At 28.2% G+C, this 24480-nt stretch overlaps 1 protein-coding gene across 1 annotated transcript; it reads right to left on the bottom strand.

Moving 5' to 3' along the window:
- Window positions 1-7539: 7539 nt before the first annotated feature.
- Window positions 7540-23250, bottom strand: LOC100215995 (BOS complex subunit TMEM147). The gene is made up of 5 exons (XM_065787803.1): window positions 23082-23250; window positions 22713-22954; window positions 9609-9724; window positions 9391-9512; window positions 7540-7730 (listed from the first exon to the last, which is right to left on the bottom strand). Exons 1-5 carry the CDS (start codon window positions 23156-23158, stop codon window positions 7601-7603), a joined length of 687 nt encoding a protein of 228 aa, XP_065643875.1. The 5' UTR covers window positions 23159-23250; the 3' UTR covers window positions 7540-7600.
- Between the last annotated feature and the right edge of the window lie 1230 nt (window positions 23251-24480).

The raw sequence follows: 24480 nt of genomic DNA, 5'->3' as shown, positions 1-24480 counted from the left end.
GAGATACTTGTTTACGACTATATCATTCACCAAGAAGCGCTTTGTGCGCAAACATTTCCGGACGAAATTTGTAAAGTTATGGAAATACAATTATTAACTCCATTTTAGCCAAAGCTCTTAATCATTGCCAATTCAAAGAACTTTTATTTGAAAGAGCCCATCGGACAGGTAAACCTGATTTAAATAAGCCAAGAACAACTGTGATAAAATTACTTGACTATAAAGATAAGATAAAAATACTAAAAAATGCGAACAAACTTAAAGGCTCCGGAATATTTATTAACGAAGATTATTCAATTGAAACAGCGTTGGTACGGAAAAAGCTTTTTGAAGAGAGAAAGTTGCACAGGACAAACGGTAAATATTGTATTGTTGTATATAATAAATTAATTATAAAGGAATTTAGGAAAACGAGTGCCATCAATTAAATTCTTTAAATTTTTATATTTTTTGTTTTTAAAATTACTCTTATTTAAAATAGCTGAGGAAACTGATTTGTCAAACTTTGAATTTAAAACATTTAAAATTAAAAATTCAATCCTTTTAAATCGCAATTCTGATCCTGATATTAAATTTTATAATGATGATGAACTAATTAAAAATATTAGCCCATTATATTATAACCCATACTCAAAAGACATTACCCAAGGAATGGATGATAACTCATTTTCAATTCTTCATATTAATATTAGGAGTTTAAAAAAAATTTTTGAATCATTAAAACAGTTTCTACATAAAATAAAAATTAATTTTCAAATTATATGTCTTAGTGAAACATGGTGTCAAGACAAAAATATTGAGAACGATTCATATTTCCAAATACCCAATTACAATGTAGTCCACCAAATTAGAGACCTGGGCAAGGAAGGCGGGGGTTTATGTATGTTTATTAGGAATTCATTATTATTCAAATTTAATTCAAATTTAAGTTCAATCACAAATGATTATGAGTCATTATGTGTGGAAATCATTAATAAAGCCTCAAAAAACATTGTCGTGCATGCATTATACAGACCACCATCAGGAAATATTAATGCGTTTAAAGATCACATTAAAAACTTAATTGAAAATAAATTGAATTTGAATAAAAGTGTTTATTTCGTGGGTGACATTAACCTTAATATTTTGGACTATGACGTAAATAAACAAACGAATAAATTCTTTAATGTCATTTTTCAAAGTGGATACATTCTAATAATAAATAAACCTACGCGTGTGACTAGCGGTAGTGCAACGTCAATAGACCAAATTATAACTAATGAATTTATCAATACAAAAATTAAAACTGGAATATTTAAAACGGACATTTCGGATCACTTTCCGATTTTTATAATATCAAATAAATGCATTCAGCCTGATGCTTATAAAAAAAGTTACAACACGAATTATAAATGATACATCCATAAAATATTTTCATTATCTTATATCGTGTGTAAATTGGAACGAGACGCTAAAAAATCAAAATGCCAATGAAGCCTACGATATCTTCTTAACTGAATTTCTTACTCATTATAATGAAGCATTCCCTAAAATTACTAAATTAGTCAAATCGAAAACGCTTTTAAACCCATGGATAACGAAGGGAATCCTTAAATCTTCCAAAATTGAACAACGATTATATTGTAAGTTTCTTAAAAAAAGAACTTTGGTAAATGAAACTACTTATAAAAGTTATAAACGTTTATTTGAATCTGTTCTAAAACGCTCAAAAAAAAACTATTATTCTGAAAAATTAAAGAAAAACAACAGTACACAAAAAACATGGAACATTATTAAAGAGGTAATTGGCAAGAAAAATCTGGACCGAAATGCTCTTCCAACTAATCTTAAAATTAATAATAACTTAATTGTAAATAAATCATAAGTTGCAGAAACACTTAATAACTTTTTTGTTAATGTAGGTTCGAATTTAGCCTCTAAAATAGGACCATCTTAGACAAACTTTCGTTCATACCTAACACCAAATAAATCTGTCATATCTAATCATGAACTTACAGAAGATGAACTATTAAACTCAGTTTCATTACTAAAACCTAATAAAAGTTCGGGTGCTGATGATGTCAGTAGTATTGTCATTATTAAATCAATAAGTTTTATAAAAATACCACTTTTACATATTTTTAATTTATCTTTAAAACACGGAGTTTTTCCTGAAAACTTAAAATGTGCAAAGGTTACACCAATCTATAAAACAGGTGATCCTTCTGATGTCTCAAACTACAGACTAATCTCAATTCTTACCTGCTTTTCCAAGATTTTAGAACGTGTTATGTATAACAGACTGTTTTCTTTTTTAACTAATAATAAAATTCTTTACGATAAACAATTTGGGTTTAAAATAGCACCTATTTTATTTAACTCTTTTTTGGAAAAAATATATCATCTATACCCAACACGATTTTCAGAAAACAATTATGTTCAACCTAAAATCTATTACTCTGTTACTAAGTTCTCAATTGCTAACAGAGGTCCTAAACTTTGGAACACGCTATTAAATAATGAGTTAAAAACTATTTCTTCTATTAAACAATTTAAAAACAAACTTAAGCAAAAGCTTTTAATAAATGACAACGAATTATAATTTTTCTGAAGCCTTTGATTGGGAGTAATCACGTTTGTCTATTTCTTTATAAATATGGTTTAAACATATATTCTATATACATTTCAATTTGTACATTATGACGTTGTTTTTTATCTGATATAATAAACTTTTCATATATAAAAGACACATTAAGATACTAAAATGTTTTTAAAAATGTTTTTTTTTTTGTTTGTTTGTTTGTTGTTCGTGTATTATCTGTTATTTTATGATTTAAATTCAAAAGGTTTATAAATCTAAAACCAGTTAGGAAAAAAATAATTTAATTAAAATAATTAATTAAAAAATCTTCGTATACTTTTGGATATATTACACTGTAATATAGCGTAAAATGTTTTTTAGTTTTTATTTATCGTTATTTTAACGCAACGTTTTGTTTAACGTTTATTTAACGAGTTACTTTGTTTTGTATTTTTATTATTGACATTTTTATTTAAAGGGGCTTGGTGATAAAACAGAACTTGTCTTCTTCTTGCCCCAGCCATGTATTTATATATTTTATTGCATAAACTTGTAAACTTTTCTTATCGGCGAAATACATAATAATAATAATAATAAAAATAATTATTTGAAATCGACCTTCTACTTCATAATAACGTATGTTGGTTATCAAGAGGGAAAGTTTTAAAACGTTTTGTGTCCCTTTTTCTGGAAATTAAAACATTTCTCCTTGAAAAGGGTATTGACTATCCAGAACTAACAGACGAACAATGGATCCAAAACTTTTATTTCATGGTAGACGTTACGTCTCATCTAAATCAGCTTAATTGTAAACTACAAGGGAAACTCCTTTTGAAATTGAAATTGGTAGCTTTGAAATACAATTGCTGGATTTAAAAAACAAGAAGATATGGCGCCCTAAATTTGAACGTCTTTGTGTTAAATTGGAAATATTGGAGAAGAAAAAATGTAATTTTAGTTCACAATACTGCTTTGAATGACCTAGAGTAGAAAGACATGATCATTTTCAAATTTTGGAATAATATTCCTGACTCTTATGATCAGCTGAAAAAGCTCGCGTTTGCTGTTCTTTCCCTTTTTGGTTCTACATATATATGCGAACAATCTTTTTCAAGCATGAACATTATCAAGAGTAAACTGAGAAATCGTTTTATCGATGAGAACTTGGAATCATGCCTAAAATTAAAAACAATAACATACAAACCTGACTTACTCAAACTTTCCAAGGAAATGCAAGCACATTGTTCGCATTAATAAATACTTTTAAGTAGGAAACTTATGTTATAAAAGTGTGTAATATAAGTTTACTTAACAATCAGATTTGGCTCCTATTTTTTTTTTAAATTATTGTAATGCTCATATTTGGCTCTTTTGCTAAAAAGTTTGTCTTAGAGAGATCGATAAATACTCCTAGTACTTGTTCCCCTTTATCAAAGGACATAGATCTTTTATTGGAAAGTTCAGTAGGGCAGTATCTCTGAAATCCAAATTGATTTTTTTATATAAAAGCGTATTTAATGTCATGTAATCATAAATTCTATTAAAAATTACACGGCGTTAATTTTTGTTGAAAAATCTCCCGATAGCCAGTTTGGGCGTGTTTTCTCACTAACAGTCATAGTAAGTGGCCGCGGGCGTGTTTTCTCAGTAACAGTCATAGTATGCGGCCGTGGCGCAGTGGTTAGAGCGCTTGCTTTATAAGCAGGAGATCCAGGTTCGAAACGAGCTCTGGACAAATTTTCGCGTCACGGTAAGGAAAGAGGCGTGAACTTCCTGGTTAAATGCACTTCCGCGGTGCTCTGTGACAAGACCGTAAGGACTTCTTGGGGCACCTAAATTAAAAAAATTGAAAAAAAAAAAAAAAAAAAGTGGAAACTATGTAAAAATAAATGTAAAATTTTAATAGACCAATCAATATCAAAAGTTTTTGCGAACGGTTTCTATCGGTACAGACATTTTGCGTTAAACTTGACTTTAACGTATGTTTATGTTTATGTTCCTCATCCTACCATTTTTTTAATTATATCTTGAGATTATACTTTCACATTAATAACATAATATCAAATTAATATTTGCAGAAAAAATATTACAAAAATTGGACACTCTTTTTATAACTGTACTTCTGAATAAAAATTAATTATGAAAAAACTAAAAATCAATATGTAAAATAATTTTTTAAACTTAAAATTTTGTAAAACACCAAAATCAAACATCTCCAAAAATAATTTTAAAAAATTATGAAATATAAGTAATCTAATTAGTAAATTAAGTAAAGGGAAAATTCTTCTAAGAAAATGCTGCTATAAACATTTTTTTAAATTGGCTTGTAGTTGAAGGTTCTTTTGGATTTTTATGCAGGAAAGTAAGTCGCCAGGTACAGCCTGCCAATACCTAAAAAGCAAAAATAAAAAATTACTACTCTCCTATCAATTTATCAAACATGTTCTATTTTCATTCAATTTGAAAATTCTATTACATAAATCTACACACACTGTAATTTGCATAGCTTATTGAACAGCCTAGCTCTAGATATGTTGTGGACTAAATAGCTAACCTTAACTTAATTTTAAACCACTAGAATAATTTATTCTTAAACCAGTATAATAACTTAACCTTAAACCAATAGAACTACTATATATATTTACACCTTAATTTGTTAAAAAATAAATAAAAAGCATAACATTAAGAAAGGTGTCATATTATTGATATTTGTATAACAGGTCTCTCCCTGTTTGTAAGCATACTTACAAACAGGGAGAAAGGCCTTGAAATACGGTTGGGGTAATCAGGAAACTTAAAAAGATTATGGATACTACAGAGTTTAATTCTATTTTACAATCATATGCGTAGTTAGCTAGCTGGCCAGCGCTGGCTCGGCAACCATTTTTTAAATAAATAGCAGTGGCTTTTTTTAAATAAATAGTAGTGGCAACAAAACCTAATTTATGTTTTGAATAAATCTATATAAACACATAAAAGCCTATTTATTGTCTATATAAAATTATATTAGAGATTTTATGGGGGGTTGACTTGCCTATAAACGCGCATATAAGAATGAATAAACACACATATAAAAATGAATAGACGCGCGTATAAAAATGAATAACCATGTAATAGTCTCGCGAACAATTCGCGCTGAAAGATTTTCGGTCAAAAACTAACGCCGTGTTACCCTTTTTAAATATTTTTGAAAAGACAGGGAGTAGTGATATAGGACGGTAGTTGCAAACAGAAGAACGATCACCATTTTGAAAAACTAGGTGAATTTTGGCTAATTTTAATTTATCAGGATATATACTATTCTCAAATGAAAATGCTATTAAATAAAATAATGGTTTACTTGTACTATCCATAACATAGATAGCTACATTAATAGTAATGTCGTCATATCCACACGACTTGTTACGCCATGGCCTACTTAAATTACACGGCCTGATTTGTTGCATTTTCCGTAAAAAATTAAGAGGCCAGTTTCTTTACGGTTTCCGCATAAAAACTTAATTTTTGTTATGTTTAAGAGTCGTGTTTGCACTATAAATGTTGTATTTTTATCAAATAATACAACATTTATAGTGCAAACAATATAGTAAATACAAAATTACAAATCAAAGGTTTGTAATTTTGTATTTATTATAATTGAAATTATATAATTTCATGCAGTTTGAGCTATCAGTTTTTTAAGAATTGAAAAGTTTTTAAAAAATTATTATTATCTTTTTAAGAATTAAATCTATTAGAGCAGCTGATTTTTTTTTAACTAGAACAACTACTGGCTGTTTGATTTGTGCATGGTTGAGATAATTTTTGCATAATTGAGATAATGAGATGTATTTTTTGATTACTTAAGTTAAATTATAGGTGTTTTTTTATATTTGTTTGCCCAGATTTAAAGATAACGATTTCAGTTTTTTCGAAATTAAGTGATAATTTATTGAAAAGAAGCCACTTGAATAGATTTCCAGCTTGTATTATTAACAGATACTTTAGTTGAAGTATTTTTGCACTGGTATAAAGTGAGGCACTATGCTCTCTTATAAGACAATATAGAATCTTTATAAGAATATTTAAAGAAATTTTTTTAGTCTGCAAAGCATGTCTGTTTGGCTGCATTAACTGTTTTAAATTCAACAATAAGCTTTTCACGTTCAAATCCAATTTGATGTTTTTTTTCCATTCATCTAAATGTTGTTTAAAAAAAAACTACAATGGTTTCCTTTAATTTTTTTTATCTATGTATTAGTGGCCTGTAAATGCTAAGTTTGTTTAAACATTTTACCTAAGCCACAATGCAATAAAAAATCTTTTAATGCTACAGGTTTTCCAAATGGGAAAACCTGTAGCATTAGAAGATATTTTATTCCTCCTTCCTCTCTCTGGGTACGTACTCACAATTTATTACAAAATCACCCCTCCCTACCCTTCTAAAACGCATACGTTTTTCGAAACATTAAAAACAAAAAAACTTTTACGTAATTCGACATTTCTGTTACATGATAATTCAATGCTTTTTAAATAAAAAGAAATTAAGTTCGAGAGAGATAAAGAACGAGAGATGAAACCGTGTACGTGTAATTCAATACTTTTTAAATAAAAAGAAATTAAGTTTCATGAGAGATAAAGAACGCGAGATAAAACCGTGTATGTACTCGTTGTCTTTAAAACCCACTCCTGCGTACGTACTTTGCGGAAGAACCCAAACGAGCCAACAGCTCAAAGAGTTTTTATTGTTATAGATATTTTCATAGTTATAAAATTTACTTTTGAAAAATCAAGTGCTAATTACATTATTTTTTTTTTATCTTTTCCAATCTTAATAAGAAATTGTTTAAATTGCAGAAAGGTATTTACTTTCTGTTATTATTAGATTTTAGTTATTTATTAGAGAGTAGTATTAGAAATTAGTATATTAGTATAGGTATATTAGTATAGGTAGAAATTAGAAATTAGTATAGGTATAAATGTATTTAAAAATATTGAACTTTGGTCTTAAAATCATTTTAATCAAAAACTCTTTTTAAAACTATCATTAAGTACAAAGTTTCAGTATATTTTTGTGTTTTTTGATAGACTGACACACATTTGCAACGCTATGACTGCTAATCCACACGTGTATGCTGCTTTGAACAATAATAAACTCCAAGAGCTTAAACCAAATATATGAGAAGCAATCCTAAAACAAAGAATAAAATGCAATCAATTTTTATATATAATTTTTATGCAATAGATGATAAACCTTTTTTTTTATTTAATAAATTTTCATGAGTTAAAATTTCAAAATACAGCCGATGTGTATGCATATTATACTATATTGGCTTTTGCTGTAAACAATTTTCATATTTAAATAAAAAACTTTTTAAAACCACATAAACCACACAAATATGGAACCATGGATGTCAAACTTTTTTTTTTTTGTAAAAAAAAAAAAGTTTTGACAACCATGGTTCCATATTTTTTTTACAAAAAAGGAAAAAAAAAAATGAATTTAAAAGAATAATATTTGAAAATCAAAAAAAAAGTTACACAAAATTTGGTATTTAAATATAACAGAGAAACCAATAGAATACAGTTTCTTTTAAGTAGTAAGACTTCAAAACTTAGACTTGAACCCAAGAAATTTGACTCAAAAGACTTTGGCTTATACCTCTTCGACTTCAAGACTTAAACAATCATTCAATCACAAACTTAACTTTATAGAACAAATAATTTGATAAAATTTTTATTTTTTTAATTATTATAGAACTATTTACAAAAAACAACATTACTTTACAGATATTGCTAAAAATAAATAATTTATTTAATAAAAAATATTTACCAAATAAATATTAAGAATTGTTTAATTGAAAACTTATAAAAATCAGAATTTATTTTATAGCTTTTTTTTTTTTTAAAAAAAAAGAAGTGTTTAAGGTAAAGATAAATTTAAAATTAGCCCTCGCCTCTTCCTCTGATCCAACCAAACCACACCTCTTTCCTCTGATCCAACCAAACCACTATAGCTAATATAACTATAGCTAGTTTTTCAAAGAAATTTTTTTACCGAAACACTGTGAAAAACTTACTTAATTTTAGTTACTATATTAAACAATTTCGGTATTAAACAGCATTTATTGTTATTTAATTCATATTAAATCCCTTAGTTGATTTGAAGCACTTGATAATCACAATTTAAAAATTTTTAAAATAAATATAAATAATTTCAATGAGACTGACATTGTGTAATACTTTCATTTACACTTTTGTTGTCAAATCGGCACAAAGTTTATTTTTTGTTATTCAGATAAAACATATTGTTACATGAATTGGTTATACCATCTCAGTAATAATTAGAAATATCATCTCAGTAATAATTAAAACTATCATCTCAGTAATAATTAAAAATATTGAAAAAAGAAAATCTAGAAAAATAACTGTTTGATGGACTATAACTAATGAATGACACATATTGACATAAGTTGTTTAATATGTACTTAAGGTATGAGATGTTTTAATCAAATTTCCATCATTAACAACCTATAAAATAAAAAATATTTATTACTAACATAACTCTTTTGGTTTTATTAAGATTGGTCACAATATTCTCAAAAAAAATATCTTGGTATTTCCAAGTGAAATTGAACATAAAATTCACTTTAAGTGAAATAAAAAAAAAGTTCACTTGAAGTGAAATAGAATGTAAAAATTCACTCAAAGTGAAATAGAACATAAAAAATCACTCAAATGTAAAATAGAATGTAAAAATTCACTAAAAGTTACTTAGAACAAAAAAATTAACTTTAAGTGAAATGAAATGTAAAAATTCACTTGAATTAAAATAGAATGTAAAAACTCACTCTAAAACATAAGATCGATAGCAACAAAGTATCAACATTATGAATACAACTGGAATATATATTTTTTGAAGATCTTTTCGTGTTCTGAGCCATATCAGAGCAGCAATAGTTAAGTACAAAACCTGAACAAAAAAATTACTCACATTAGCTTGTATTTAAATATTTTAAACTTATAAGTAAAAAAATTAACTTTTAACTTATGAGTAAAATAAATCTACCAAAGTAATGTTTGTATCAAAACTACTTCGAGTATGCACCCAGTCAAACTCTATTGCACGAGCACCAAACCACAAAGGTAACAATTTTGTCATACAAAACTCAGAGCTTGCCCATCCTGCAGAAATATATTAACTTAAGCATATTGGAATACTCAAAAATTATTACACTAAAAATATGAACGATATGAAGAAGATATGAATGTGTAAATGAAAAATAAAGACATGAAACACTTAATTTGATTAAATGTTAAAAATAAATAAAACTCATAAATACAAAGTAATTAAAAAAACAAAAGTTTTTTTAAAAAAGTTTCTTAAATAATTTGACTAATTTATAGCTGGTCAGTAACTCTTCTTACTACTAAACTAAACTTTGCTACTAAAACTTAATTTAATTTTACTGCCTAATAGTTCTTCTTAATTTCATCTAACTTCTAACATATCCATGAAAAATTTTTGAAATTGATTTTATATTTAACAGAAAATTTTTGCAAACAATTTGTAAGATTTTTGGCCTTTTTAACAACTGCATGGTTTTTGCAATATATATGTTCTTTGTAATTATAGTAAACTTCCAAAGGACCCAGAAGTTCAAGTTAATGAGACAAATGTTCAAGTTATCAAGACACTCTATAACTCAAACCTTTGCAAACAAGAGAAAATAATTTTAATTTAAAGTGTCATTCTTCATTGTCATCATCACTAGACTGGTCATATTTCTGCTGACCTGAAGTTACTGCTTTTGCAAAACAATTAGGGATAGTGGAAGTTTTTACTTTTTGCCATGCAAGACCATGCGCTTTCATTGCATCCAAAATCAAAAAAACAGGAAGATCTTTTTCCTTTATCAATAGCAACAACCAGTCAATTATTGGTTGCAGTTTAGATGTGGTATTTAGCAGTAAAAAAAAAAAAAAAAAAAATTTATAGACTTTAGATTATTGATCATTGCTTGTGGAGCTATCTATTATAAACTTCTCTTTTGTAAACTTTCATTTAATGTATCTATTTTTCAAACAGTATGATATCCAGCTTCGACTCTTCTATGTGCAAGGTAAGTGTTTAACTCCTTTGAAGCAGCAAAGGAATTTTGATATCCCTATGACAAACATAGGAACTTTATCACCTGCTGCATTTGCTGCCAGTAGTCAAGTAAAACAAATTTTACTGTTTTTTCCCTTATGCAAGCCTCAGACAAAAATTTTGTGTATTATTATTTACCTCATTTTGAAAACATTTTGGAACATTTTTTTTAGTTGATTGGAATATAAGCTATAAATAAGTCATAAAATTCTGTAATTTAATAGTTAATTTCATAGTTTAATAGCTGATTTGTTTTAAGATTAAGAGGGCTAGGTTGTAGGTTGTATGAGTCAGAAAAACATGAAGATAAGAGAGGGTTCCAAAGCAATAATGTGCAAGTAGGCAGATAAAGTATAAGGAAGCAATTTTGCTGAATGACAAGTCAAGATTGAGTTTCGATTGATGTAACTAGCTCGATGATAGCTTATTTGAACAGTGATCATGATAGTATTTGTAGAAAACAGATAGAGTAGGCTCAACAACACTTACAATCCATTTTTGGATCTTTTCTTGAAGAGAAAGACATTTGAAGAACCAGCCCAAATATGACAACCGTATTCCATACAGGGACAAATAATAGATTTGTAGAGGTAGAGAATGGAATTGGTAGTAAGAAAAAGGTAACTAGGATAAAAAGAAACAACATTAGCACTTGTTAAATTTGCAATGCATTGTTTATATGGATTCCAATGAAAGATCAATAGTTTTCCCTGCCTTGAATCCTGCCCTAATTCTAATAACCCAAAATATTTAACAAAAAAAACCACACCCCACCACCCCTTACCCACAACTGTTTTAATATATCTTTTACAAATATTTGTGGAGCAATCTTTCATCAGTTGAATCTTACCTCTTGCAAAATAAACCAGGCTAAAATTCTGTTGTTCCTGCTTTGGATCTCAGTGTTAATAGGTATTATCCTTTGATTTGCAAAGACTCCAATGATCACATGCTTGGCTTGGGAGTATACATACACACCAATTCACCTATTTGTTGCAAAATCAGGATTGAATTCTTTAACCATTTTTATGTGTGCTTCTGCTTAGCACCTCTTCACTCTATCACCTTTCTCTTTGTTCTTTATTGTTCTCCTTCCTCCCAAGACAGCACTCTTTTAGATTTAATTTCTGATCAAATTGACTATGCCCTATCTCTTTACCCTTCTGCCAATTTTTTGTTATTGTTGACTTTAATACTCATCACACTAAATGACTCGGCTCTAACGCCACTGACCCTGCTGGCACTAAATCCTTTAACTTCTGCATTTCACAATCTCTTACTCAGATAGTTAACTTAGTGACTCATTTTCCTGACATACCTAATTTCCCTTCTGTCTCTGACTCTAGCTTGTGTTCAGTTTCTCCTTTTTTTCTCTTAGGTGGTTCTGACCATGCAATGATCTCTATAAATCTCGTACTTCTTTTTCGGACTCACCGTTTCATCGCACTACTTACTACTAGCTAAAGCTTACTGAATTCTTTGTAAAAATCATGAAACTAGAGTTTGCCTGGGGCTGATGTCTTTTCTCTCTCATCTAATAAATGCACCTCTAACATAACCTCCTGGATTCAGGCAGAAATGTATATTTTCATTCCTTCTCTTCAGTTCCAAGTCAAGCCTCATTCTGCTCCATGGTTTTCACCTTCTTGTGCAGCTGTTTGTTTGTTTTATCTGTTTATTCATCTATTAGTAATAATCTTTTTCATCTTATTCTTAAAACTCACTAAGTCAGACTATCTATCTATCTTCTATGAGAGTCCAACTTTCCAAGATTATTCAAGCTCTTAAACTCTCTTGAGAACAAACAGTTTAAAAAAATTTTATTATTGCAAGAAATCAATATAAAAAGGTATAGCTGTCTGATAGTAAGCTCCATTATTCTCAGTTTATTAAATCCTGTATTCTATCTCAGAAGTTAGGCTCTAGAGACTTTTGGAAAATCTTTAACAGAGTCATTAACAAGGGTAGGCCTTACATACCATCTCTCATTGATGGGACTGATCTTATTACCTCTCTCAAGGATAAGGCAGAACTATTTGCAAAGAACTTTTCTTCTAATTCGACTCTTAAATCTTATGGGCATTCTCTTCCTTCCATTTCAATTCAACAGATTAATCCATTGTTAGACATTCAAATCACTCCAGCTTCTGTTGCTAAAGTCAATCTCAATTAAACTCTTTTAGGACATGTGGTCCGGACAACATTCCTGTCAAAATCTTACAAAATTGTTCTCCAGAACACTCTTCAATTCTCTCTAAACTATTTAATAAGTGCTTGACTGAGTCTTTTTTTTTCTTGCTAGAAAATGGCATCTTTGGTTCTAATTTTTAAAAACTCTGGAGTACATTCTGACCCCTCTAATTATCATCCAATCAGACTTCTTTCTGTATTATTAGGAAGGTCTTCAAGTCTTTGATCGACCAAATTTCTCACATCCCATCTTGAGTCAAATAACTTACAATAGGGTTTCGTTTTTGTTTGCTTTATGGTTGACTTAACAACTGCAGGGTGTTAGCCAGGAAAAAAATTCATACAGCGTTTTAGCGAAATTGGGAATTTAGGTGCCGCCAAAAAAAAAAAAAGAGGTCATTACATTCTGACATTTAAAAAAGTAGATACAATTTTTTAGAAACAATTAAGTTTCAATAAAAAATTTCTATTTTTGCTGGTTTATTCATAGGAATATTTTTCTATTTTATTTTTCAGGAATATTTTTCTATTTTATAAATATTTAATTCTAATTATTCAACTTGTTTCATTTTGAGCAATCTTCGTCAGTTTTCATTTTTAAATCGCTTATCTCCTTTGTTTAATATTGTAGAGAGAAAACAAGAACAAAAGACAATTATTTGCAATTTTTTTAATGAATGATTATTCATTGAAACTTTGATCTATTTTAATCGCTTTTAAATACAGCTGTAAAAGGTTTAAACGATTAGTTACATATATTGTCTTCTGTTATTTTTATTTTCATTTTTAAATTATAAATGTAAAAAAAATGCTAAATAGTATTTAATTTTTAACAAAACATTTTTGACGATTTCCAAGATCTTCTTGTAACTTTTTAACTTGCTAAAAACAACTTTTTAATTAACGACAGTCGATAAAAAACGCTATACGTTATACGTAGGAATGCCAGAATTTTACGGCTTTTACGAAGGAAAACACTAAAAAAAATTATTACAGGTTTTTAAAATCCGTAAAATTTTAATTTTCGTAAAATCCAGACGTTGGCAACCCTAATTATATGGAAAGATTTTGAATGTTTCAGTTTTTAAATACTTTAGCATTTTAAAACTAAAAATTTTAAAATACTTAAAAATATTTTCTTAACTTTCTTATATAGGTAATCTTATTATTGTTCATCATATTTTGTATTACAATTTTGATCATAGATACATTCAAAAGTTAAAAACTTATTTAAATCGATAGCTTTTAAATGAAAGTTAACCCTTAAATGCATAGTGTTGCAGAAATGCAACATACTTATTTATCAATTATAAAGCGCTTTTAAAATTTGTTTTTAAGTAATGTATGGTGTTGCCATATTGGCACGTGGATATACTAAAATGAGCGCATAAATTTTTGGTCAATATTTTCAAAATCACTGTGCAAGAGAGGTTTTAGTTCGTTACATTACATTTTTCCGAGTTGACTATTTTATTCAATTTTCTTGTGGTTTTTGAAGTAGATAAAGCGTTCTTTTATGGACAATTAAATTTATTTTCGTTTTTCTGAAGGTTGTCCTTTACTTTTTAAATTATTTGTTGTTATGAATTTAATGTTATAGTGAGTAATGACATTAAGTTTGTATGTTGCAGAAATGCAACTTAATGCATTCTAGTCTTTGTTTATTATCTTATTATTATCTTATTATTATGTCTTATTATTATGTAATATCTTTTCTTCTCACTCTCTCTTAATGAGTAGTGCTAAATGTATGTTGTTTTATGTATATAGTGTGTGTGAATTTAGTCAACAAATTAAAATTTTTAAAAATATGTTTCAGCTAAAATTATGTCAAACAAAATTAAAATGAAGCTGTTAAGTGAGGAAGATATTCAATACTTCATAGACCGTTTAAGTGAAATTAGTGAAGATGAAGAAGTTTCTGATGAGCATTTTCTTATAGATCCTGAATATTCATTTAATGAAGATTTACAAATATTAAATGAAGATGAGGACAATGAAGATAAGCATGAGCTCGATGAAGACAATGACCAGCATGATGAAAATAATATAAAATCAAAAAATGAAGAAAAACTTGAAACTTACACTGAAGACGTGTGCCTATCTCATTCTAAATCAAAAGATTTAGCAAAAAAAAAGAGGCAGATATTGTGGAAAAATAAAAATTTAACCTTGACAGAAGATCAGCTTAAATTTTATGGAAATGATAGTCTTCCAAGTGAATTTCTTGACATGAGTTCAACCTATAAATGTTTTCAATACTTTTTTTCAGATGACTTGCTGCAAATGATTGTAGATGAATCAAATTTATACTCAATACAGACTAACATTAGTAAGCCATTAAATTTAAATTTATCAGCACTGAAACAATATATTGGCATTATTATTTACATGTCAGTATTACGACTACCTAATGTGCGATCATATTGGTCCCCAGAGTTTGAAATTACCAGTGTTAAAAACTGTATGACAACTAATAGATTTGAGAAAATTCTCCAGTTTATTCATTTCAATGATAACACTAAACATTTACCTCAAGGAAATCATTCACATGATAGACTACATAAAATTAGACCACTTATTGATCATCTCAACTTAAAATGTTCTAAGGTTCCTCTGGAAGCTCATTTGTCAGTAGATGAACAGTTATGCTCCACAAAAGTTAGTCATTTTTTGAAGCAGTATACTCCAATGAAACCATTCAAGTGGGGTTTTAAATTATTTGTACTTTGTGGAGTTAGTGGATTTGCTTATAAATTTGAGGTTTATTCTGGTCAAGAAAACAAAAGAGCAGAAATAGATCAACCAGATCTTGGAGCTTCTGCAAATGTTGTGGTTAGATTATCTACCATTATCCCAGCAAATAAAAACTACAAACTATACTTTGATAATTACTATACATCTCCAGCTCTATTAGCATATCTAGCTAAAAAAGGTATTCTAAGCTTAGGGACTGTACGTCGCAATAGAATACCTGATTGCAAACTTCCGACAGAAAAAGTAATTAATAAAGATGCTCGAGGAACATCCTATGAGTTTGTTGGAGAAGTAGATGGAATAGAAATAAGCTCCTTGGTCTGGAAAGACAATAAAGCAGTTAGTCTGCTGTCCACATATGCAGGTCAGCTACCTTTGACAACCATTAACCGCTTCGACAAAAAAACAAAGAAAAAGATAGACATTAGCTGTCCATTTGTCATAAAAGAGTACAACCATCATATGGGAGGTGTTGATTTGATGGATGGTATAATTGCAAGACACAAAATTGTATTAAAAAGCAAGAAATGGTATATGCGTCTTTTTTATCATTTCATTGACATGACATTAGCAAACTCATGGATTCTTAATAATAGAGTATTAAGTTCTAATCAAAATTACCAAGAAAAAATGACATTTTTTGAGTTTCGGAAAGAATTGTCTTTTTGTTTAATGAAAGTTGGACAAAAAAATACAATTAAACGAGGTCGCCCTAGCATTAGTATGTTAGAAGAAATGATGGAAGCCAAAAAAAAGAGTAAGTTATCTCAGTTTGCGCCACCAAAGGAAGTTCGCCTAGATCAAGTAGGGCATTGGATAACTTGGACTGATGGACGAGTGAGATGTAAACTTCCTAAATGCAAAGGATATGCACAAACTTTATGTGAGAAATGTGGGGTGCATCTATGCTGCAATAAGAAAAATAATTGTTTTAAAACTTATCATACTTCTGAATAAATTTATACTTTAATGCATAACGTTGCAGATAAGCAACACATCCTTTTTTTTAAAAAAAAAGGGTTATAAATTTAAAATCTGGTTTTCAAACTTTTTCTAAACGAATAAGCAAATCATTATACATAATGTTGATTTTTACTGATGTTTTTTGAAAAATCATGCATTTAAGGGTTAAATTAAAGTTTCCGAAATTTTAATAACTTTTAATTGAAAAACTTGATTGGCGCGCCAATTTCCGTCAAATATAATGCTACTTTAATTTAAATACTCGGTGTAGTTACGGCGATATACAAATTATTCGAACTTATTTGAAATAAGCATGATTTTATAAGCGTATTATGTCCAAACAAAAGCTTTAGATGTTATATTTTTTTTTCGCTTCAGGTTTTTTTAATATTTGAAGAAACTTTTCTCTTTTTTATATAATTTTCTAATCCTTTTTACTACCCATAATAATGAATTTAAAGAATACTATTTCGGAGTCTTTAGATCACTTTCGCTCATCGGCGTTAACTAAATTTAGTTAAAAATCTTTTGAAAAAGTGCCTTAATTTTCTATAGATTCTAGTTCTAATCGTTTCTGACCTATATTAGCTTTATATAGTTGTCAAAATACAATATTTCTATTAATTTTTACAAAAAATACAAGAATTCCGACCAAAAAAGAACTTGCAATCAAAAACAAGCGCCAATAAACGATCGGAACAGATCTAATTTTTAATCTATGATGTTCATTTTACCTAAAAATCGTGTTTATTTAAAATCTTATTCGAATTTGGACAAGCAATTGGGATTTTAAAAAGATTTAAAAAAAAAAAGAATCTACGGTCTGGGTTTTTTCGCTTCAAACATTTATATTTTGTGATAACGCAAAATTTATCATTTTATTTTTTTCGTCTTTTCATGATTCACAGACCTGATCATTTAACGGAAATATGTCGTAGTTAACAAAATATCATACAGACGCTATAGTATTTTAAAATGAGGGCATCAACTAAATTTAATCGGCATATTTAAATATCTAGTAATAGTATACATTAAATATCTACGTAAATTTTGTATTTGTAAATTAAAAAAAAAAATAATTTGTGTAATTATTGTAAATATTGTTAATAATTAATAATATTATAATACTATTTAATTATCTTCGTTTATGTTTTACACAAATATAAAATATATAATACGTTTCATTGCATGTTTTATTTTTGATTTTTTTGTTGTTATTTTCGGTTTACCAGCTAACTTATTTTACCGAAATTATTAATAAATCTTTTAATATAAAAACGTTATTAACTTATTTTAAATTATAAAATTTATTAATATGCAAATTTTATTTGTAACTTTCCTAACTTAAGATAAAGAGCAAGAATGTAAATAAAGTTTTTTTGAATAACAAAAATAAATTAATGAAATAATTTATTAAACGTATTGAACAATCTTAACTGGAGAATAACTGACGTCAATTAAAAATTAAAAATAATTTTTTTTTCAACTTTTGAATGAATGATCTTGCTTGTTAATGACAACACGTTTTTCCACATTAAAAAATTGATCTTAATTCATTAACTTAATTCATTTCCTAGTCGTGCGTACTAATTGCGTTTTTTACTCGTCTTGCGCAACACTTTAAATCTGAAACACATTTAATTTTTTTTTTTACCATGATCTTAAGAACCTTTGGGAATTTTTAACCAAGTGGGAAACCGCGTTATACGCGGTTTCCCACTTGGTGCCATCAGGCTGGCTAACAGCCTGAACTGCTGTGACTAAAAGATTCTATCATGCATTATATGGAGGTGGAGAAGCTAGGACTATCACTCTTGACATATCTAAAGCTTTTGACAAAGTTTAGTGTTGGAAAAAATCCATACCCAAAATGGGTTTTATTGAACTTTTTTTGGGTTTTATGGGTTTTCTGAGTTTTTTTAAAAACTGATCAAAATACCAAATTTTTATTATTGTATGCGTACAGTAATTTTTTTTTAAATTTCATAAATTCACCTCTCTATTGATCCAGTGTCCACAACAGTAGAGGGAGCAATTAATTTTTTAAAAATATTTTCTCTCAATCCTTAACTTAGAACATAACATAAACACTTTTACTAACAAATAACATTAACAACTAACATTTTTAAACGAGGGTGCTGTGCAGAGAAAAAGATTGAGCACAGTAATTTCAGCAGAGGTAATTTGAACCTCAACCTTTTGATTGCGAGCCAATTGTTTTACCTCTAATCTACTACCACACTGTAACTATAGTGCAAAAGGGGACTCTTTTAACTATAAATGATATTAATTAATTGCACTAAATAAAAAACATGTTCAGAACATTTTTGACTAAAAAAAAACCACTATAAAAATTATTATGGCAACTGAGTTATTCAAAGTTGATAAGACAATATAAATGTTGCAAACTAGTTTTTACAAACATGTTCAACATGTCACTTCAAAAACTAGTTTGCACAAGTTTACAGCATGCGACCTACATGTTTGCAACATGATGTTGTAACCTTGTAAATTATTGTCAATTGGGATGACTATGAACACTTTTTAAACATTTTTGCATCATAGAAGAAAATTGTTAGCCTAATCGCTATCTTTTTTTTAACAGAACATTATACTATCCAACTTCCTGGAAAAGTCCTAGGCCTGATCAACACAGTAATTATCTTAATTTTCTTATTTTATATGATCATAATCATATTTTAAAACAGGTTGGAAATAATGATCAGTCCACTTGGGGTGACGTTGAACACTTCATAATGTTTATATTTTTTAAATTATGGATAGATTTGTTTTGCAAGTAGATTTGTACTTAAGCTGAGATTGTTCTTAAGAATATCTTAAATGTTTTCATTAAGAACCATTACAATGACTTCACGACTGGGTTCTTTTTTTTTTCTTGAAGATGTTTTATCACCTCAGTTTTGCAACTGAATCAAAGTCAAAGTAATCAAAGGTCTGAAAAATGGGGTGAGGGGCGGTGATGTCCGACACTTATTTCGACCCCTGCATATATATATATATATATATATATATATATATATATATATATATATATATATATACATATATATATATATATATATATATATGTATATATATATATATATATATATATATATATATATATATATATATATATATATATATATATATATATATATACATATATATAGTGTGTGTTTCTTCACCATTTAGCAAACTTGGTACTAATGTTCATTTTTAACCCGTTGTTCATAGTCACCCCCGTTGATGGTACATATTGTAAACTTGTAACTAATATAAAATTTTTAAAACCTGTAGAATAGACAGATAAGCATGAGTATCATTTTCACCAACCAATCTTGCCCTTGTGAAGTTTACACAAGTTTCCAACATGTTCTCTCATTGAATGAGAAAACATCTTGCAAACTTGCGTGCATATAACATATGTTTTTCATGTTTTAAGGTTGTATGAACTTAACAAGGACAAATCCACAGTCTAGTTAACTGTAGCATAATTTTTTTTGCCTGACAACTTTCCACTTCCAGACTGTGAATAAGTTTTAAATTTAGTTAATAGAATGATTTTTATTTCCTTTATAAATATTTAACTAATTTAATAGTTTAATACTTATTTCAATAATATTTTTTAATATTTAACTTGCTTTATGATTTAAAAAAATTACAAATTACCAACTTGCTACAAAAAAAAGAATTATTGGTTTTGGATTATTCTGTAAAGAGTTCAAACTAAAATTATATTCTAAATACCTTTTGTATATAAATACAGTGTTTACATGAGTATTTACAGTATAAAAGTTGCAGTTTGTTGATAATAAAGCAATTATAAGAGTTAAAATAAGACTTATCAGTTGTAAAACATTGTTAAAAATACCCCATATGTATTTTGGTTTTTATAAGGTGGGTTTTTTTTGAGTTAAGTTTTTTTGCCAACCCTAGCTGGTCTTCTCTATAAACTTGCTTCATATAGTGTATCTAGGAAAATTTTTTGATTATCAAATCATTTCTTTATAACCACTTTATTGAAGTCATCCTCAAAGGCCAACACTCTTCTTCAAGGTTTTATCCTTGGTCCTGTTTTGTCTCTTATCTACATTAATAGTCTTCCTGACAACCTTACATCTTAAGTAGCACTTTTTGCCAATAAAACAACTTTATACTCCTGTCTTGACAAAAAGTCTTCTCTTTACGATCGATTAGAACAGGCAGCCAATCTTGAACTTCAGCTGATCTCACTTTTATAACAGATTGGGGCTTGCAGTGGCTTATGAATATTAACGCTAAAGAAATTAGTCACATTCTTTTACTGTATCTGTCCCTGCATGTTCTAAAAAAAAAAGTTATTTGTCTAGTTTTTTCCCCTGCACTTCAACCCTTCCAAACTCTCTCCCATCTTCATGTTTTCATGACTTATACAACCTACCACTTTTCAAGTCTTGTATCAACCGTTTCCTTGCTCTATAACTCTTTTCTTTTTTTCTTCTAGTAACTCCCAACTTAATAGTGGTTGCTTGCAGCCTTGTTGGGAATAACAACAACAACAACAAAAAATTAAGGAATGATAATTTAAGGAGACATAAAGTAGAGGACTCAGTAAGAGGGTTGCCTGTTACATAAGAGTGTCAACAATATTGTATTAGTTATTCAAAATAAATATATGATTTGTTTTGGAATTAAAAATCAAGCAACTGCAAAGTCCTTTTACAGAAGAGACATCAGATTTAAAGTCGCTTGCCTAATCTAAACAATCGAAAAGTGAATTGTGATTTTAAAAAAATGACTTTTGTCAAGACAGGAGTAAAAAGTTGAGTCGTCAGCAAATAGAGGCACTTTAGGTGTGTGATAGTTACAAAGATCATTTATGTAGATAAGAAACAATACAGGAAATGAACATTACTAGAAATGAAAAATAGCGCTGGCTTTTGAGGAATGCTTTAATACTGTGGTTAGAAAGAAATGATTTAACAATCCCAAACACTTTCCAAGATACACTATATGAAGCAATCTTATGGAAGATCAGCAGAATCATATCAGAAGATTAGCAGAAGACCAACATTTTATTGTTAATAGAAAAAAAGTCATCAATAAATGATGGTAAGTTTTTGGTAAAGTATGTTTTTTGTGTTTATCTACAAAATTTGGTAAAAAAAAATTAATATATTTTTTTAAATTAAATTAGAAGTTAAATTATATTGAATACAATTCACTAATTTTAACACTCACTATAGGCCTGAACAAAAGGTAAGATTTTAAACATTGCAAACAATAGATTTTTTGCAATAAAACAAATTATATTAGAACATTAAAAACCTTTTTATTAAGTTTAATTAAATACAAAATACTCTAGAATGAAATATACACCCTTACATTGTATACTATACTATATATACGCTATATATACTTTTATATTCAAGTTACACAAAACTCCATATTGACTAAATAATGATTAATTTTCTTAAAAAAGTCAAAAACTAGAGTTACATACATTTTGTTCTACAAAATAACTCTAATAACTTTTTTTAATGTTCTACCTGCAACTTTTTCTTATGATCAATAATAATAATAAGTTATTATTTTAAAGATGCCTCCAAAATATTTGAAAGATTTTTATAAGTTTTTGCATCTTTTGAATATAGTTGTTATAACTCTTTTGAATTTTTTTTTTAGTATTTATATGTACATTTCTATAAGTACAACTGTAACATATTACAATATATTTTGAACTCAGTATAAGATTCAGTTAACTTGGCAAAGTTTTTAGATTGAATCTATGTTTTAAAAAACTCATTTGTGTGTTTTAAACACACAAATGAGTTTTTTAAAACATAGATTCAATCTAAAAACTAGTATTTTTATATCATAGACAATATGTGGCCTAAAGAAACAAGAAAATAATAAATTTATCACAAGACTACAATTAACTTTTTGTTAATTCAATGTATAAATCATTTAAGCCTGTTAAATAATGATGTTAAAATCACAAAGTACCATTGCAAAACACATGTGCAAAAAAAAATATATATTTTTTTTCAAAATCACTTTTGTAATTTCACAATTGCTAATACTATTAATGACATGTTATATATTTATTTTGCTAAAATTTATAATTACCTAATCCTGAAACTAGAACTTTTAATTCGCCTGATCCAGAGATTCGATTCATTAATAAATGTAGCCCAAGTAAGTCACTAAGGTCTATTGTAGACTTCATGAATTCGCCTAGAAAATCGCCTTGCAGAGAGTTATTATCGTTTAGAGGAAAAAAAGTTGCAAGGATAAGCATCTTGCACATTTGTGTAATAATATATGCTAAAACAGACTTTCCTAAGTGCCATAAGGTATGGTAATCTGATCTAAAATTTAACAAATAAAAAAAAAAGTACACTTTAATTTTTTTTTTCCTGTGTTATATCAAAAATAAACATTATTTTTTTAAATAATGCAGCAAATGTTAAATAAAAATAAAAAATACTGACTTACAACCCTGAGCTCCTATATAAAAGTAAGTGAGGTCCAATGCTGAGGGCAACACAGTTTCCAAAATGAAAAAGAGTCATTTAATTGTAATGTATTTTCTCTTTATCTTTAAAAGTCTATACAGTATGTAGAACCAAAAACTGAAAAATTTGAATATTTACCACTGTATAATAATAAATGTAAAAAACAAAGACCAATAAGTAAAAAATGAGTAACTTATAAATAAGAATGGAATATACAAAAATGTACATTTCAAAACTTTAAAGGTTTTTTTTATGCGATGTGTTGTTTAACTTTACTAAAACTGTTGATAACTACTTGTTATCAATAATTTTTAAACTTTATTTTAAAACAATTCAATTCTAAAATTATTCACTAATAACAACTGAAATATGTGCAATATAGTTTAGTCGAAAATAAATACTTTCTTGATACTTAAACGAAAAAAAAAAGAAAAAATACAATAAGAAAAATAAATAATCTATAAGAATTTCTATAAGCCCAGTTAATCTAATCTAGCCCGGTTAATCTAGCCCGGTTAATCTAGCCCGGTTAATCTAGCCCGGTTAATCTAGCCCGGTTTAGCTAGCCCGGGTAATCTAGCCCGTTTAATCTAGCCCGGTTAATCTATTCCGGTAATATTATCGCCTTTATTGTCGTTAAAGGACAATAAAGACCACAAAAGACAGCCACTTTAAGGAGCTGTCTATTAAGTCAAAAAAAAAAGAAAAGAAGGGAGGATCAGAAAGTTTTTGACAGTTGTTGACAAGGGGGAGAGGGAGGTCAAGAAAATGTTACTTAATACAGGGCCGACTACGGGTTTCGAATTGGTGTGGCACAATCGTCAATTTTTTAAAAAAGTCCTCTATATCTAAAGTTTCCAGAAAAAACAAACAAAAAACAACAACATAAAAACGATGAAACAGTCGTTTAGAAAAAAAAGTGGCAAGCCTAATGCCCCCTTGGTGGCGTCGAGCGTGGAATATATTTAATAACTTAAACTTGTAGTAATTTGAAATTTAAGTAAAATCTATTTATTAAAAAGAGTACTTATAAAAAGTACGTATAAACTTTTTGTGTAGCTACTTTAACTCAAATGCTCAAAGAGTGATAAAATATGGCTACTAAAAGAAAAGTGGAATTGTCAGATAAATATGTACATTCAGAACCTGAAAAATATGTTGAACAATATCAATAAAATTCAAACTTCAAAACAGAAGATTTTCTAAAACATATGAGTATAAGTAATTAGGTGGATTGGTTTTGGAATCAGTGACGGATCCAGTGGAGGAAGGGGGGGGGGAAGGTGTGCATTACCGTCCTCCCACCACCACCACCACCAAAATCTGAAAGTCCTAAAATATCTTAGAAATTAAGGACTTTTTTTTTTTAGGAGACGCAA

Source organism: Hydra vulgaris, chromosome 01 (genome assembly GCF_038396675.1).
Source record: "Hydra vulgaris chromosome 01, alternate assembly HydraT2T_AEP".
NCBI lineage: Eukaryota > Metazoa > Cnidaria > Hydrozoa > Anthoathecata > Hydridae > Hydra > Hydra vulgaris.
The sequence above is the reverse complement of the archived record's forward strand: the minus strand, read 5'-3'. Positions and strand labels throughout refer to the sequence as shown.

Coding starts and splice junctions, on each gene's coding strand:
- LOC100215995 (XM_065787803.1), bottom strand. CDS start 23,158: ATGACTCTTTTTCATTTTGGAAACTGTGTTGCCCTCAGCATTGGACCT. Junction 22,955..23,081: donor TTATATAGGAGCTCAGGGTT/GTAAGTCAGTAT, acceptor GTTAAATTTTAG/ATCAGATTACCATACCTTAT. Junction 9,725..22,712: donor AGTTCTAGTTTCAGGATTAG/GTAATTATAAAT, acceptor ATATTTCTGCAG/GATGGGCAAGCTCTGAGTTT.